The sequence below is a fragment of the Corvus brachyrhynchos genome, unplaced genomic scaffold (assembly GCF_000691975.1).
Source record: "Corvus brachyrhynchos isolate BGI_N302 unplaced genomic scaffold, ASM69197v1 scaffold90, whole genome shotgun sequence".
NCBI classification, from domain to species: domain Eukaryota; kingdom Metazoa; phylum Chordata; class Aves; order Passeriformes; family Corvidae; genus Corvus; species Corvus brachyrhynchos.
In genome coordinates this window covers 1,464,993-1,481,078 of record NW_008236932.1, presented here as the reverse complement: position 1 = coordinate 1,481,078, position 16,086 = coordinate 1,464,993, and the positions used below count along the sequence as shown (strand labels likewise).

Genomic DNA, 16,086 nt, shown 5'->3' with positions numbered 1-16,086 from the left:
TCTGATTTCTTGCAAAAGGTATATATAACCAGTCCCTTCAAATGCATTTTCTACTCCAGAAAATACAAACAGAATGCTAGCTCTTACAACTAACAGGCACTCAGCTGAATTACCCACTTTTCTTCCTCACCTATTACCAGAATTACTGCAAGACTTTTTTATATTTTTGTATCCTAAGACCACTGAATACAATTGACGCAATGTACCAGTCCCATAGGACATCAGTATTTGACCATGCAGGTGATTTTAACTCTGCAGAAGCTCTGTAAACACTTGAAAGAGATTTCAGTTTACATCTGTCTGTTGCCCAAGCATCAGTCTTTTGACCCTATGAGTACTAACACAGTAGACTTTGCCAAGGCAGTGATAACTTCAAGTGAAAAGAACACCCACACTGAAGAGATTCAGAATTAAAACACAGAACAGTTTAGCACAGATAATTGTTTGTGAATCTTTAATACCTTCTCCACCACTCTTTACTAAATGTTGGGTTTGCCCTGGATACATCTCAATTTGTTCTAAACCGTACTCTCAAGAACACCAGTAAGTATCTATAGATACAAACCCAGAGCGTTTAATGTTTCACAAGGTACATCCCTTTATTATTGTAATCACAAAAACATGATTTTGTACAGGAATGTTTAAGTGAACATTAATCAATGCAATTAAATTTGTTTCATAAAGATCAGGTAAACATACTACAGAACATTGTGTTGTAAAGAACAAAAATATCAGCTTTCTGGCCTTGCAGTGCACATTTTAGTGCAAGTATTAAGACACAATAGTGTTCAATTCAGCAATGTATTGCAGAACATCATGCCACAGTCCACTTCAAAGAGGGTCAGGACATGCAGCTTGTTAATAAAATGCTGTGGTATATAAAAAAAGCCACATGTTAATTCATAAAATATATAGTGGTTTATTTAGATGATTTAAAGTGATTTCACTGTGGAATTTAGTTTTATCCAGGACAAACATCCCGAGTATCTTGTCACTTGGAATATTCTTCTTTTAGGCAATGGCTTTGGCTTCAGGTAGGAATGCCTCCCAGTATTTTATTAGCTTGAAGAAAAGGGAAAAATCACTCATTAAGTACTAAATATTGGAAAATACAACACATACCTACCTCCTCTGGCAGTAAACTTGCCTCTGTGATATAAAGTAAGAACATAGGTACTTATTCATTCATGTATTTACATAGTGCAAAAAAACCAAGTAATAAATACACAAATCTGCTCATAGCTGTAGATATGTTGCCACGTGTTAAACACAATGCTACAGAATACAATCATACAGATTTTTATTAAAGATCAGTCACTTATTCTTATCTCTAAGGATACTGGTTTTTGGGTTTTTTTAATTAAACAAAGCTGAAGGGTTATATTCCTGCAATGAACAGAAGAAAGAGTCCAGACTTTTTCTGATAACAAGGCCTACTTCTCAGACACTGGAAACTGTTTTAATGCTTTCCAATATTCAATAATATTTTGTACTTTTAAAAAAGAGCAATAAACATTTAAGAATCCAAGTCTCTTCAGTAAGTGTAAGTACATACTGATTACAATTTACTCCAATCTCTAAGTGAAAGTACTAATTCAGTTTGAGAAGATGACAAGACCCTCTGCTTGCCCATATCCATAGGAGAGCTTCTCCCTTACTTCCCTGAATTACAGCTGTGCAAGGGCTGGGAAACTGCAATCATTCACCAACACAGTACAGACCAGTAGCTCTTAATGTTTTAGGAACTGCTGTGCTTAAATCCCGTATTTTTCTAACTAACCTAATATGGAATGTATTAAATATTAACTTGTACAAAACTTAAAATTTATCTTACCTGCTGTTGTGTTTGCACTAACGACTCTAAGTACTCGATAATAACAGTTTTAAAGTCTTTCACTCGTTCCTTCTGTTAATAAATAAATTATGGCATATTAACCTCTTTATAAATTTTACTTGAAATGTCAGTATTGTCTACAGTAGAACTGTTATTTACTTGGACAAAATTATACATGCCTCAAATCTTCCAACTTCCTTGCGAATGGTTTTGGAGATCTGTTCAAAATCTTTTTCCCCTTGCTGAACTTTTGTCTCCCACTGGCAAAGGAAAGACATACAGAGGTAAGATTTTGTGTTGTCCATTCAGTCTAGCAGTATCTGAATTTTTTTAGCATATTGATAGTCACTTAAGGACCTATTTGATTTTTTTGGCCTATTTAAAAGAAAATCTTACAATAACAATTTCAAATTTGTGTTACAGGATGCCATCAGATCAGTTACAACAAAGGTATCTTTAAGGTAATGCTATCTGTAGACAAAATGTAAATATAGCTTAGTACTGCTGTTACAAACACTTGATAACATATAAAAAATGTTCTTTAGAAAATAAAATGCATCTCTAAGGCTTTATCTGCTATTCCCTTTACACACGTCATACAAAGGAACCTAAACCTGTCCAATCAAGCTTGGAAGAGTCTCAAGTTAGTTCTCTGTATTTTTCTAATTCCAGAAGAGATGAGTAAATCTTCATCTCTGCCTCCTGTCAAGTATATGATTATCTCTACCGTATTTCTGTTGCGAATGAACTACTGAGGATGTGTTTATCTGTTTTCATAGAAAGCAGGAGTAGAAAAGTTACTGCAGGTAAGAAGATCATTAGAGGAAAATTCAGAGGAAGAGATGTTTCTTATGGGGTTTTGCCATATTGGGAGCATGGCATTCATATAACAATATATGACACTAGGTTATTTCTCCTTAGTTTCTGTAAAAAGACATCCAGCTAGACAAGAAGGGATCCTCAGCATTCACATTGCCCTGTAACTGCTTTTACATACCTATTACATTGTTAAATTTAAGATAGTTGTGTAGATAAAGGGCGAGCCCCACAGAGAAGCTAGCAGTGCTTTGAAAATACTTAGCAACTGTATCTGTTCATCTCAACATATTAACTGAGTCAAGAGAACAAATACATTCAGTAACATTTATCTTCCTCAGAAAAAGGCACCAGGGAAGCAACAGGCTTCAATGCAGCGTCTTCCTGTTACCAATCCAGTGGTGCTACTTATTCACAAAAACATTTTGTGATCTGGCGTCAAGTTTCTACTGTGATATGAGATAAACATCATCTGTGTTCCAATAAACATCTCCATATTTATATTTTTAGTTTATATTTATTCACAGTCCCCTGACTGACCTTTTAGATATACATTATGAAGCTATTTAGTAAGTCATAATAGCATCTCCTTCATGGAAGATCAGCCTGAAGAGTTATCACATAACTGAAATAGTATAAAACACAGGTAAAGAAAAGTAGATTAAGATTGCCCATGCTTTCCTACCGCCCATCAAACAGAGGTACCTGAGATTTCTGTGAAAGCTTATACAGGCCTAATGTATTCAGCATTTCAGTTTCATCATGCCCAAATCCCAGGTCCTATGTGAATTACCACTGGATAATAGTTTGCCATTTTATAGTGTCTGACAAGGAGAAGTTCATCATTCAAGAAGGTATTTATAGGAGTGTCCTTTGTCCCTTTATGCACAAAAAACAACCGAGTCATGCATGATGCTCGAGCTGCTCAGGCTTTCACTTCGCAATTCCTCTGCCAGAGGGTCCACTATTACAGAATTCAACAACTCTGAACACATTTCAGTGGCAGTAAGAACTTTCAACTGGCACATTTAAACTGTGGGTTTACTAAAAGCCTTCTCTAATAAAGCAGGAAAAGTAATAACTTCCCAAAAAACCCAGTTATTTAATATTGTGACTGGGAAAGGATCTCTATTTCCCACTACTACCAGTAATCAGGAAATTTATTGTTAATGGATGGGTGACATCAGGAGAGGCAATCAATAAGAACGTGGCCACACAAGAGTAACATTAGGATTTCTCAGTAAACAATAGACTTTTTTAAGGAAAAGAAAATCAAGTTAATGAGTAATTTCAATACTGTATGTGAAATATACCAAGGGGCAAAAAGAACAAAGGAGCATGTGGTTAGTGACCAATGAGGAAGCCAAACAAAGCAACTGTGTAAAAGAGCTTGAAATTTGCAATAAATGTTCTTCCATTATTTAATGGGAGAGTACTAGAGCATACTTAGAATGCATAAGCATTAAATAATTAAGTTGTCCTACCTCTTCAATTTCCTTAGTGAAGCATGATAGAAAAAGTGTATAAATTATGACACTTCAACATGTTAGATTTATTTTTACTGAAATTACACCATATATACATGCACATATATATGGGTAGAAAAGCTGCATATTTAAGCAAAACATGGGAATAGTTCTCTATTAGTTGTCTTTTCTGGATTTACCCAAGTCATCTTAGCTTTAGAGACCAAGAGATGTTCCTCTGCCTACTCAAGTGAGCTGTTAACAGTTAAAAGCATTAATGTGTCCATGTTCCCACCCTCCTATCTCCCACACTCTGTAGAGACAGTATTAACTGTCTTACAGATCTTACAGTAAGTAAAAATTGCACATATTCAGTGTTTTAAGTAAATTTCTTTTAACAATTTCAGTAAATACAGGAAACAGCAAGTAAATGATTTGTAAAAATGGTATAAAGCAGCATTAATGCAGAATGAATGAGCCAATGCACAAAGTCTGACGTCCAAAATAACGTTTGGTAACATTACCTCTTTTATCTCATCTTTAGCTTGCTGTAATTTATCAGGCTTGTTGGCAAGTTGGAGCTTTGCTTCAGCTTCACGTTTTTTTTGTAAAGTGACCTGAGCATCTTGCCACTTCTGCCAGCATTTCATTCGATGGTCAAACACACCCTGCGAGAACAGACAAATTTATTAAACTGGAAGTACTAGAGCTATCTTAATTCCCAGTAGGAAAAAATAATTCCAGCATAAAGGTGGAAAGAGTAGTATACTCCAAGAAACCTTAGTGTGTCTACCATGTATTGTATCCACTTGACATCATGCTTGCACAGCTCAAAACCTTCCACAAATAACAGGCTATTCAAGAACCCTTTTCAGAGCAGACACTTCAGTGCTCCAAATCATTTTATGCCCCTCATTCTATCAAAACACAACCTAAAAAACCACTATGTAGTGCTCTATTGTGCAGACAATTCTCTAAATGCAGATGCTAGCAAACTGTTCATGCATATGGATTACATGCATTTTCAGCAAGACGTTTTTGTTAGCAATGTACTAAGGCAGTAGAAGTAAAGTACACATTAAAAAAAACAAGAAAAAAGAGAAAAAAAGTAAAAAAACCCCAATACTTCCAACAACCTGGCAAGTTCAAAGGTATTTCTGGACATAATTCACAGATACCTGTTCTCATGTCTAAACCTAATCATGCTGTATAGCATAGCTTACACCTAAATCGAATATTTTCTTTAATGAGATGTAGATCCACAAATTGCATTTTTTTCTTATTTAAAGACATTACTGGCTATCTACCAAATATAGAATACCAAATTATGTTCTTCAACATTTATGTATGCTTACTGTAACAGTAAGTAATCTGAAATAAACATGTACAGTATGCTTAGACACAGTACAGTATCCCCAAGTACTGTACACAATCAGTACTGCTCAAAGTAGACTTGCATTTTCTCTAGATCTTACCACTCCATTCACATTTTTGATCACTTTTATTCTTTGATCACATTTTTATCATTGGAATAATTCATGAACGCTTTCACTTTATTCAGCTAGAACATGAGGCAGAAACTTAATTGTGTTACATGAGCAAATACACACATTCATTTACCCTAAATCTGTAAGCTGAGGAATGCAATTTTAAACACGAAATCGGTATTTTTCCTCCTAGTACTCACTTTTACTGCAGCAATCAGACGAATGTAATCACCAAGAAGTTCTGAGAACACATAGAAATCAGCAAAAGCTTGTTCTTGATGCAATTGATCTATCTTCTCCTCAACCTCTGCAAGCTGAGACAAAGCTCTAGATAGAGCAGTATGGTCCTCAGAGTTACCTAACATGGCAGCACTTTTAGCAAAGGCAGCGGTGTTGGCCGAAAGCTCTGAAACACAGGAGTAATGTTCAGCACGATTTAATTTGTTATATTACTCTGCAGCATAAATCAGTGGAGCAGAGGTTTGAAATCGGGCAGAGGTTTAACCTCACCAACTGAAAAAAGAAGCTAAAGATCACGATAAGATACACAAGGTCATCACAATGAAACCACATTTAGGAGGAGGACTCCTGCACAAAAAACTCTCGATCAGTAAATGCTTTGCCAAGTCCATTAATGTCATGCTTATTTTGTCTAGCAAAAGACATGAAAAAAAAGTCACTTCAGTATTATCCAATCGCCTACTTCAAAGAAACTGCAAACCCACAAAACAAAAGCAAAGTCATCTACAGAGCAAATTCAGAACAATTTTAACAGGTTTACAGCACAGTTTTTCCATTTAGTTCAGAGTGGAAAAAAACCCCAACCCTTTCACAAAACCACCACTCCCATGAGTGGAATTTATTTCTGTTGGACTGTTTTATGGACTTTAAGTAACTTATATGTGTGCATACTGTAGTGTATTGTCACATTCTGATATGCCTTAAAATTAAAAAAAAAAAAAAAAAAAGAAAACCTCACATATCGGCACCTGTGAAAGTGAAGTTTTGAGCTTATTTCTTAAAAAATACTGGTGCAATTGTCCCAAATCCCATGTACCTTTGAACAAACGTTTAGTCCAAACTACTACAGGCTAGTTTGTAACTCTGCTACTCCTGCAGAACCATCAGAATACCAGAAGTGATTGCAGAAGAAAACTGTCTTCAGATATTTAAAACATTTACAATTTAAACGCAACTCTTAAAAAAAAACAACAAACCAACACTTCTTCAAATCTGTAAGGTGTGAAATCAACTGTAAATAAGGATTTTCATTTTCCATTACTTCGAGGATAGGTGGCTAAAGATATTTTTACTACAGAGAATAATTCTTGATTAGAATTATGAGAAAGTAGCTCACGACATTTTCAAGTGCTTTTGGAGGAGGTCGAAGGCGACACCACATTATATAATACAATATTGTCAGAAAGCACACTTACGGTCTTCCTCAAGTTAGAAATTCAAAATTGTGGTTTGTTTGGGATTTTGTTAGATTTGGTTTCTATTTTGTTTTGTTGGTTTTTTTAATAATCTGATAGAAATCCATCTTTGACAAAAAGCAGCACAGGTTATTACAATATAAACTTGCAGGCTTTGCTTGTATCTAAAATAAGCAAACAAAAAGCTGATATTCTGTGAATACTTATCTTCCCAGAAAAGTTTACCTTAACAGTAGTTTGAGGGTATACCATTATGCAGACTAAATAAGGAATAACAAATTCCTGTGTAAGCACTTAAACTCAGTTAACAGAGCAATACTGAACCAAAAGATGTTTAAATGGATTTATGCAGCCACTTTTTGTTCGGAAAGAAACTACTCTTGCCATGAGACCTGAAGATAAATTTATGGATGTCTACTGTAGTAGAATCACTTGCTAGGTGTGGTAATGAAACTGTGCAAGGGAAAAAAAAATTCTAAATCATTACAGTGACTCTAGGAATGACAGATACTCCGGTTAAATTTAAAATTAAAGACAGGTATACAAAAATACTAGAGTGGTTTAAAATAAAAGATACAATTAGAAGATTTTTGCACTAAAATATGTTGCGCAACTACTTTAGTTAAGAGTTCTGACATGCTGAGCTCTTGTTTCTCATCACCATTTCCTAAGGTTCATGCAGTTACATAAAAGTAAAGTTACCTTTTCTGTGGCAGACTAATGCTTCAACGCTGGCATGAAGCTTCCTAAGTTGCTGATCCAGATTCTCGAATTGTTGCTGTTTTTCTTCAAACCACTGACAAAAGATGAAAGAGTCAAGCATTACAAATTAGATTACCAAGAACATTTCTGGTTCTAAAGAAGCAAATTATCCAGGTACTGCCAGGGTGGTCAACTGATACAGCTAAGAATTCCAGCCAATAAGCAAATTAATAACCCATTTTCTACTTCTACAGCTTTAAAATGCAATTGTTGAGGCTCATTAATTCATCTCATTATTCAAGCCGAAAAATCAGCTCTTACTGCATCCGATTCATTCATCTTGATTGTCATTTTGTTGACAGCGTCGGCAGCCTTGTTCACCATCCTCAATATTCCTGCTCCACTCAGAGCCTGGGTGTTAACCGCTCTCGGCAGCTGGAATTGAATGACAAATAAGGGCAAAGAGACTGGTTAAAAGGATGGAGGTTTAACTGGGCACAAGGGGGAAAGCAAAGGATATAGTGTTTTCTTTACTCCTATGTGTTTCAATATAGTGGAATCTAATTTCTCAAATTTACTACTTTTACATTCTCAAGAGGAAAACTTAAAAATATAGACTATTTACTTTTCTTCTACATCTTTACATTTAAATGGAACAAACAAACCACTTGTCCAAAGCTGTTATGAACTAGCCAAATGTCCTAAATGGCCACCTATATGCTACAATGAACAAACTGCCACTACAGGAACAGAAAAGCATAGATTTACAACAAATTAGACAAAGGAAATTCTGTGACACGTTTAATTGTAATGCAAAACATGCACTGCATGTTGATAATAAAAGGTTGATGACTTTTTGCTTTGCAACATAAGGCCATGAACATACCTCAAGTATTAAGAGAACATGTTATCTGTTTAGGTACTGAGAAATCCTCAGAGTTAAGTTAACAAACTTTAAATTTAATTGATATTAGTATTCGGGCTAGATTGAATATGCTATACAAGGTGGCCCCTGTGTCAGACCATTTACCCTTCATGTGATGTTTTGTCTGTCAGCAGCATTGACAAACCCACTGTAAGTTATCTATTGATGCTTTTGTCAGTAGGGAGGCCTCTGTGACTTATTAGTATAACTAAGATACTGACATTGCCAAAACACAGTTCAGTATTAGAGTGAAACCACTACACACATTTATGAAGAGATATTATGTATCTTTAACAATATATTTACTACTGTGAAAGGTACAGGTGACTGAAGTCCTTATTCACAAAATACCTAGCGTGGCCAGCAGTACAGCCACCATCTTCACATTCTCCTACCAATACACCTCAAGCTGAACTCCTGGAGGCAAGAAAGACACTTCCAAGCCAGTTTGATTTTACATCTTACTTAACAATCAGTAACATCAGAACTGAAAAGACCAACTCGCTTGAGAAGTCACTATACAACAAATAGCTTTTTGTCACTACCATTCTAAGTTGTACCAGAGCCAGAGGCACACCATTACCTAAGTAGCCTCTGCCTTTCTGTCCCGTGAAGGGTACAGTCCAATTGGATTTCATATTTATTTAGGGGATTAGATCTCAAAACAAAGTGAATATATTTCTTGGTAGGTTACTATATCTAGAAACAAGTAAGAGAAGTTAAAAGAACGTAAATACCTCAGAACTTTCCAAGAATTGTCTCAAATCTGGATCCTGTAGCAAGGTTGGGTGCTTTACTGTTCGTTGTAGATACCTATGATTTTAAAAATTAAAATATCAGGTAACAGAACAGATTTAATGTGCCTGACTGAACATAACACAGGGCCATGCACTCCATACCACAACGTAACATACTAAACACTGGACAGTCTTTACACCAGAAAGTCCTTAAGGTGGGGCCTGCAACTGTATGTTGCACAGTGGTAAAATAATATACTTCTTATTTTCAACAGCTGAGTGAAGACCTACTCCTTTAATAGCCAGTTTATGCCAGAAAAAAAAAAATGAGCTTGTTAAAACATTTTTGTACAGCGCAGTGGACAGGCTTTTTGTTACAGGTAATTCTGGCTGATTTATTTTAGAATTATATGAAATCTTGGAGAAGTGAGTTGATCATGATCTAGGTATAAACTATTTATATGCTGGATAGACTACAGTCCAACCCATTTAGTTCTAAAAGATTCATAAACCCACAAGTAAAATTCAAAGCAACTCCTTCCCTTTCTTTTTCCTCACTTCTGCTTCATTCTCAAGCGTAATTTTTATCCATCTCCACTAGGTATGACCACCAGATCCATACTTTTTTTCCTAAAGAAGGTAAGGATTGCAGTAAAACTATTTTACACATTAGATTGCTCAACTTTTTTCCTTGTCCCATACTCCATATGAAGTACAAGTTAAGGTTAACGTGGCAGTATACCAGGGATAGGACCCTTTCCTAACAAAGATACTTGAACAGTATCAGCTGTGTATCAGCGCTGGGTGACAGAGATCCAATATCTCTTATGCCAAAATTCATTAAGTCACATCAATGTCATCAATGCACACCATCAGAAGCCCATTTTACTTTCAAGCGGCTGAAGGTCTCTTCACCCCGCTTCCTGCCCAACAGTTGATTTGCTATGGAACAAATATATTGCTGTAAGTGCCTTAATTCCTTTAACCCAAAATGTCTACACAAGCTGAAAACGGTAGTTTTACTTACTGAATCTCTGCAATCTTCATTTTAAGTCTGAAACAAGTTAGCTATATTAACTGTCATGAATATGGCTACACTTCCTGTTATTAATGGGAATTATTCAATTTCTACACAAAAATTTGACAGCTGTATACAGTTTCCAGAATTCATTTAAGTACAGATCACCAGTGTTCCAATTGCAGAACCCATACAGTATATTACAAGTAATTCTGAGCCTAAATAAATTTTAGTTAGATACACACATTACCTTTCTAGAGCTGCTCTTCTTTTCTCTACAAATTCAGTGGATGAAGAATCTTCTTTGCCTACTTTAACCTTGGTCATGCCTTGAAGGAAATGGCATCATATTGATTTTATCACAGATAAATCATTAACATAACTGATGTGATTAGAAAATAAGGCTCACCTAAGTTTACATATTCAAATCAAATTACAATAAAAAACACAACATAGGAACATAAAAAAATATCAACACTACATGCTGCATGGTTTTGTGGAAGCAACTCTGTGAAATACTCAATTTCCTGTAACATATTATTTGTGACTAGCAGTTAAGTAAAAGTAGGTTAATTTGCATTTATGAAAACTGTCTAAATGACAATCAGCGACCTACTGGCAACTCATGTTCAGAAAAAGAAAACAGTTAGCCATATAAAGCCGAATAGAAACATGTCCTCAGGTTATAATCCTATTCATTGGTAAGCTTAATAGCATTATTTCCATTCTACTATTTTTTCTTTTAAGTTCTAAAACTAATAGTTTTTTAATTAACTAAGGTAAACCAGCAAGTTCTGAAAATTCTGAACGGAACGAATGGAGAATAAAATCAGCAGAATAAAACGTATGCAGCCTTACAGTGCTTCCTCTGACCACGACAAGAGTGGCACCCAGTTATTGATGTGTTGTGGCTTGGGAAATACATTCAACCTCAGCAACAGCAGAACTCTAAAATAGTCAAGACTGAAGTCACTATTTTTCATGCTAAAGACCTAAATGCAGGGAGTTTAGCAACCTGAGTCCCATCAAAAACACCATGAAACACTGAACATTAATAACTATTCTTATTTCCTAGAAAACAGAAAACATATTTTACTATACAGTCCAGACATCTGATTTCTAGCTGATTTCTTTTCTGTTACTTGTGTGTTTCTTCAGCTAAAAGTTCTGAGTTTCTGACTATGTACCACTGATCTGTCAGGTCAACAGTTCCCCAAGTTCCTCACCCAATCTCCCTTTTGGCCTTAGAAGTTTCACACAGTAACTCCTGGAGGAAACAAGCAGCAAAGCCTTACAGGAACAAGAAGGAACCCTTAATTTCTCAGTGAAGCCTTAGTTTTTCCCTTCTCTGCAACATGATGAAAATAAATCCGATAAACATTTTTTTCAAAAGTATTCTACACAGCATAATGTAACTAAATCCATAAATTTGTCTATAAAACTGAGTATTTCTTCAAATACAAGGATTCAAGTATTCAAGGAAAGTTGAGGTAATTCACATGCCTCATCTTTTTACATTACAGTATTACTATACATCAGTATTTCACTGCAGGAAGCAGGAAATCCTGTAGTTTAATAAAAAAGAGCCTTTGTATTTGAAATTTGAACAAAAGTTCATAGGCAAAAACTGAATTCACAATCAAATAACCCATATGAGGACTTCCTAACCTGTGATAATGACAGTTATTTCTGAGTATCTTGCCAGATTTCTTTCTCTGCTAATATAAGCCTATTCAAATGTAAGTCTAAAGACTGTTTCTGTAGACCAAGCACTCTTCTAACCCTTCACAGGAAAAGATCCATGAAATAACAAATTCTTTTCTTCAAAAATAAAAACATGATTTTCATACATGCTTATGTAAATAGTGAGGTACTTTGGATGAATGTCCAATTCTAGTTCACCACTGATTCATTTTTATCCTTTTGTTCCACAGTCAGTAACTGATGACTTGAATTTGTAGCTAAGATCTAAAATTCCAGCCCCTACCACTCATCACCACAATAAAACTGGAGCTTAAAACTCCAGGTGTTACCAACAGTGTAACAGAACGAACAGACCAGAGACTTTTTTACAACACACACTGCATAACACTGAATGTATGACATCATGTGTTAATACTTTAAACATATAAATGCCTAATGTAAAGACTATGTCATCTTACTTTTTGCTGTTTTGTCAGCTCTCTGCTTTAGGATGCATTATTTTAAAACAGCCTAGAATCAAGTCCTTCTTTTCTCCAGAATTAGAAATGTACTGACTACATGCTCTTGAATGTAAGTAAGACCTGTGAACTTCAACTTTAAAGAGGGAGTTTAATGCTCTTTTGAAAATGTTCTACAGAGTCTGAGTTTTCCCAACCTACCTGTAGCTTAAAATCTCTATACAGGGCTTTGAAGCGACAGCCAGTGCTTGCTCGCACTGCAGTAAGTCCCACCGTTTTACCGTGTATCAATGTTTATGCTGGTTTTGGTCAAGTGGTAGCTGAAATCTATTCTAAGCTGATTTTGACTGTGATGCAAGCACTACATTTTCATGTAAATGCACACTGTCATAAAAGCCTTAAATGTTGTATCATCCAAAGGACATGATCAGAAGCCTCATTCCATTTCTATAAATGCTGTGAGCATTTGGAATTAAACTTATTTTTGTTACACAAAAAACTGATTATTAAAGAATTACAGAACTACTTTCAAGAACTACCAAAAATTCAGGTCAAATTTTCAGTCTCACAGGCTTAAAAACACAGTGCTTTTCCACAGAAGCAAAATCATGAATTTTCCAAGCCTTCTGCTGCTTACATCTACTCAGTCTACCTACTCCTACTTACATGAAAAGCTGCTGCTCTGATTATCTTTACAGACTAAACTACTGAAAAGGAAGTCCCGCCATTGCTTACATATCAAACAACATTCTAGATTCAAATCACGTATTTATAAGAGTGACACAAAAGTCTTCAACAAGCTTTACTGTTTTAAATGTTTAGCTATTTTGAAGGAACTTCTACTACTTAGAGATCACAAAACTGAAGTTGTTTTAATGCATCAGGCATGCTTCTTAGCTCACAGAGAAAGGGTCTGATCCTTTAAGGCATTCATGAAGACTAGCATTATTGAAAAGTCATTTTTTGCATTAAAACTTCGCAAAATTTATGAGAGGTTTTGCATTCACCATGATCAAAAGAAACAAACAAAAGTATTGGAGATGTGGAGTATGTATGAAGCTCTATATATTGCAGGCAATTGATAACAGCTCAATTTAAAAATAAACTTTCTTTTAATATCCTTGCTTTGGTAGACTAATCAGCTCTTGAAGGGCAACAGCAAAGAAAGAATCATAGATAAGAAACACAAGGCCATGCACTAGAGACATCCTTCTCATTATTAACACTAGTCTGAGCTAGGAAGAGGCCATTATGTATCTTTCCTGAACTTTTTGAAAATACAGGACATGAAGAATATTTGGACCACCTAAGAAGAAGCAAGCAGTACTTATGCAGAAAAGTAATTTGTATTACAGTAATTAAAAGTCACCTTACCGGAACTGCACTTACCTACAATACTTTTTTCTGGAGCTGGAGGCACAATATAACCAATATGCATGTATTTTGTTGCTAATTTGCTGTGCAGGCCAAGAAAATCACTGAATCTTCTTTTAACAGAGAATTCATTTTTGTGGAATATTGAAAGTGATGTCTTTAAAAAAAATCCAAAATTGTTGTGAATTACTGATCCATCTCAGTTATGATACAAAGTATTCACAAATTTTTGTTGCACTACTTACCTTTGTTGTTACTCTGTATGCCATATAAGCATTCATGCCATCTCCTGTAAGAAAATCAAAATACTTATCCCAGGACAAGGTACTGTAATCCTGTCATACACTTTTTAGTCCAAAATATACATTCAATAGATTTCCATTTATATAGTAAAAATTGCCAAAGGAAAACTGAAGAGGAAATCATGCTAAAATCTTAGAATAGTCATCAAGGAATAAGACAGTCTACCGTCTGAATTTCTAGGCTCAAGGAACTTACCAACTTTCTCAGGGTCTGATACATTGATTTCTATATCAAACAAATCTCCATTTGCTTCCTCTTCAATCTAGGACAAAGATACACCATATTTAACAAGGTAACAGACATCCACATTATAGGATAAGGATATAGAGGAAGGAGGAGAAAAAGTCAGTATGCTTGTCTAATTATGAAACATTTCCAGTCTCCAATGTCAATATACTTTCTAACACTGACTGTGACTGCAGCAAAGTTCATGTGGTAAACTTGATAGTGCTAAGTTACAGTTGGCCTCAACGATCCTAACTAATTTTCCAAACTAAATGGTCCTGTGAGCTCAGTTTTAAGCCCTACTGCAAAAGCTTCTGGTATAGAAGATTTAGGAGTCTGTTCATTGTTCACCTACAATACCAGCAGACACAGTGGTTCACAACCACTCTCATTTGCAATGTTTCTATGTGTCTCTAATCAGAGGACAGACATTCCTTTTCGTTAACGGTATCTGTAGCAGAAGAGCTTGGGAAGGAAAAAGCAACAGATCAAAAATCTTCTGATACTTGTCTGAGTTCTATTCTTCCAGAATTTCATAATCTTTCATGTACTATACGTAACTTTGATAGAAAGAGAGATCTTAAGAAACGCCATGGCAAAAGGGACAGTACCAGGGCTGAAGGGGGCAAAATCAGAATCGAATGCCATCACGTGGCAGGTGTCGAGTCACAGGTAGATCTTGTTTGTAAAGTCACTGCCCTAGTAAGAGAACTCTCCAGAATGAATGGCATTCAGTAATGTCCACGCTTTGACTGGAACATCAAATGTAAATAGCAATGTTAACTCTACGATTACCCTTAACTGTTTGTTAGCATGCAGGATAATGCTAAAAACTGGAACAGCTTCAGAAATACAAGTTGAAATTGTAACAGGCTTTAGTAAGAGTGATTTTACATTAATAACATTTCTCATGTATCAAGCTCACAGCTTACTCATACATACACTTTTAAAGTATCTATTCTGAAAGAACAGAATCCCCACACTACATATCTCTAATACAATCACCTCAGTAGTGAATTCTTACAGTATTTTCATGAGTCAAATTCACACTAAACTTCTTTTGCAAAATAAACATCAAGGAATGATGCCATGCAACAACATTTAGGAATTGGCATTTTAAAATAAAATAAAACTTAAAAATCCAAATAAGACATTTCCATAGTTTAGAAGTTTACAGCATACCTCTTCTCTGGATCTATCAAAAATCACGGGGGCTGTTATGCTTTTCGATTCCATTCTGGGAGCTACTAATGTAGTAGGTGTTACAGGAGTGATTGCAGGAGTAGGTTCTGGTGAAAGTATGGGATCTCTCTCCGGACTGTCCAACGAAACTTCTTCTGTTGCTTCTAGATAAACATTTTGAGTTAGCAATAAATTTCCTGTGCAACACGGATGGATATGCATCACAAAGATAACAAACACGCACGATAAACAGTAACGATAAAATAAATAGCACCCATTTGGGCAGGAAAATTTTTTCAACATATAGCTAAAACCAGATATGACTTTTGGGCTTGTAGCGCAGAATGAGTTAAATTAAGATCAATATTGCCTTTTTTTTTTTTGGTATACTGTTCAGTAAAGAGTCTTTTAAAGTAGTC

General features: G+C 35.4%; 1 protein-coding gene across 2 annotated transcripts in view; it reads right to left on the bottom strand.

Moving 5' to 3' along the window:
* Positions 1–560: 560 nt before the first annotated feature.
* Positions 561–16,086, bottom strand: part of SNX2 (sorting nexin 2) — a 24,635-nt gene continuing 9,109 nt past the window's right edge. The window contains exons 2-15 of one of the 2 annotated variants that reach the window (XM_017728298.1): positions 15,668–15,831; positions 14,456–14,522; positions 14,203–14,246; positions 13,973–14,114; positions 10,672–10,750; positions 9,404–9,479; positions 8,063–8,176; positions 7,742–7,835; positions 5,804–6,009; positions 4,641–4,784; positions 4,135–4,146; positions 2,014–2,094; positions 1,835–1,906; positions 561–1,062 (exon numbers count right to left, since the gene is read on the bottom strand). In XM_017728298.1, the coding sequence (XP_017583787.1) occupies positions 1,012–1,062; positions 1,835–1,906; positions 2,014–2,094; positions 4,135–4,146; positions 4,641–4,784; positions 5,804–6,009; positions 7,742–7,835; positions 8,063–8,176; positions 9,404–9,479; positions 10,672–10,750; positions 13,973–14,114; positions 14,203–14,246; positions 14,456–14,522; positions 15,668–15,831 (1,346 nt within the window). In that variant the 3' untranslated portion in view covers positions 561–1,011. The remainder of the gene's footprint in view (positions 1,063–1,834; positions 1,907–2,013; positions 2,095–4,134; positions 4,147–4,640; positions 4,785–5,803; positions 6,010–7,741; positions 7,836–8,062; positions 8,177–9,403; positions 9,480–10,671; positions 10,751–13,972; positions 14,115–14,202; positions 14,247–14,455; positions 14,523–15,667; positions 15,832–16,086) is intronic. The other variant, XM_008629145.2, reaches the window with a different exon arrangement.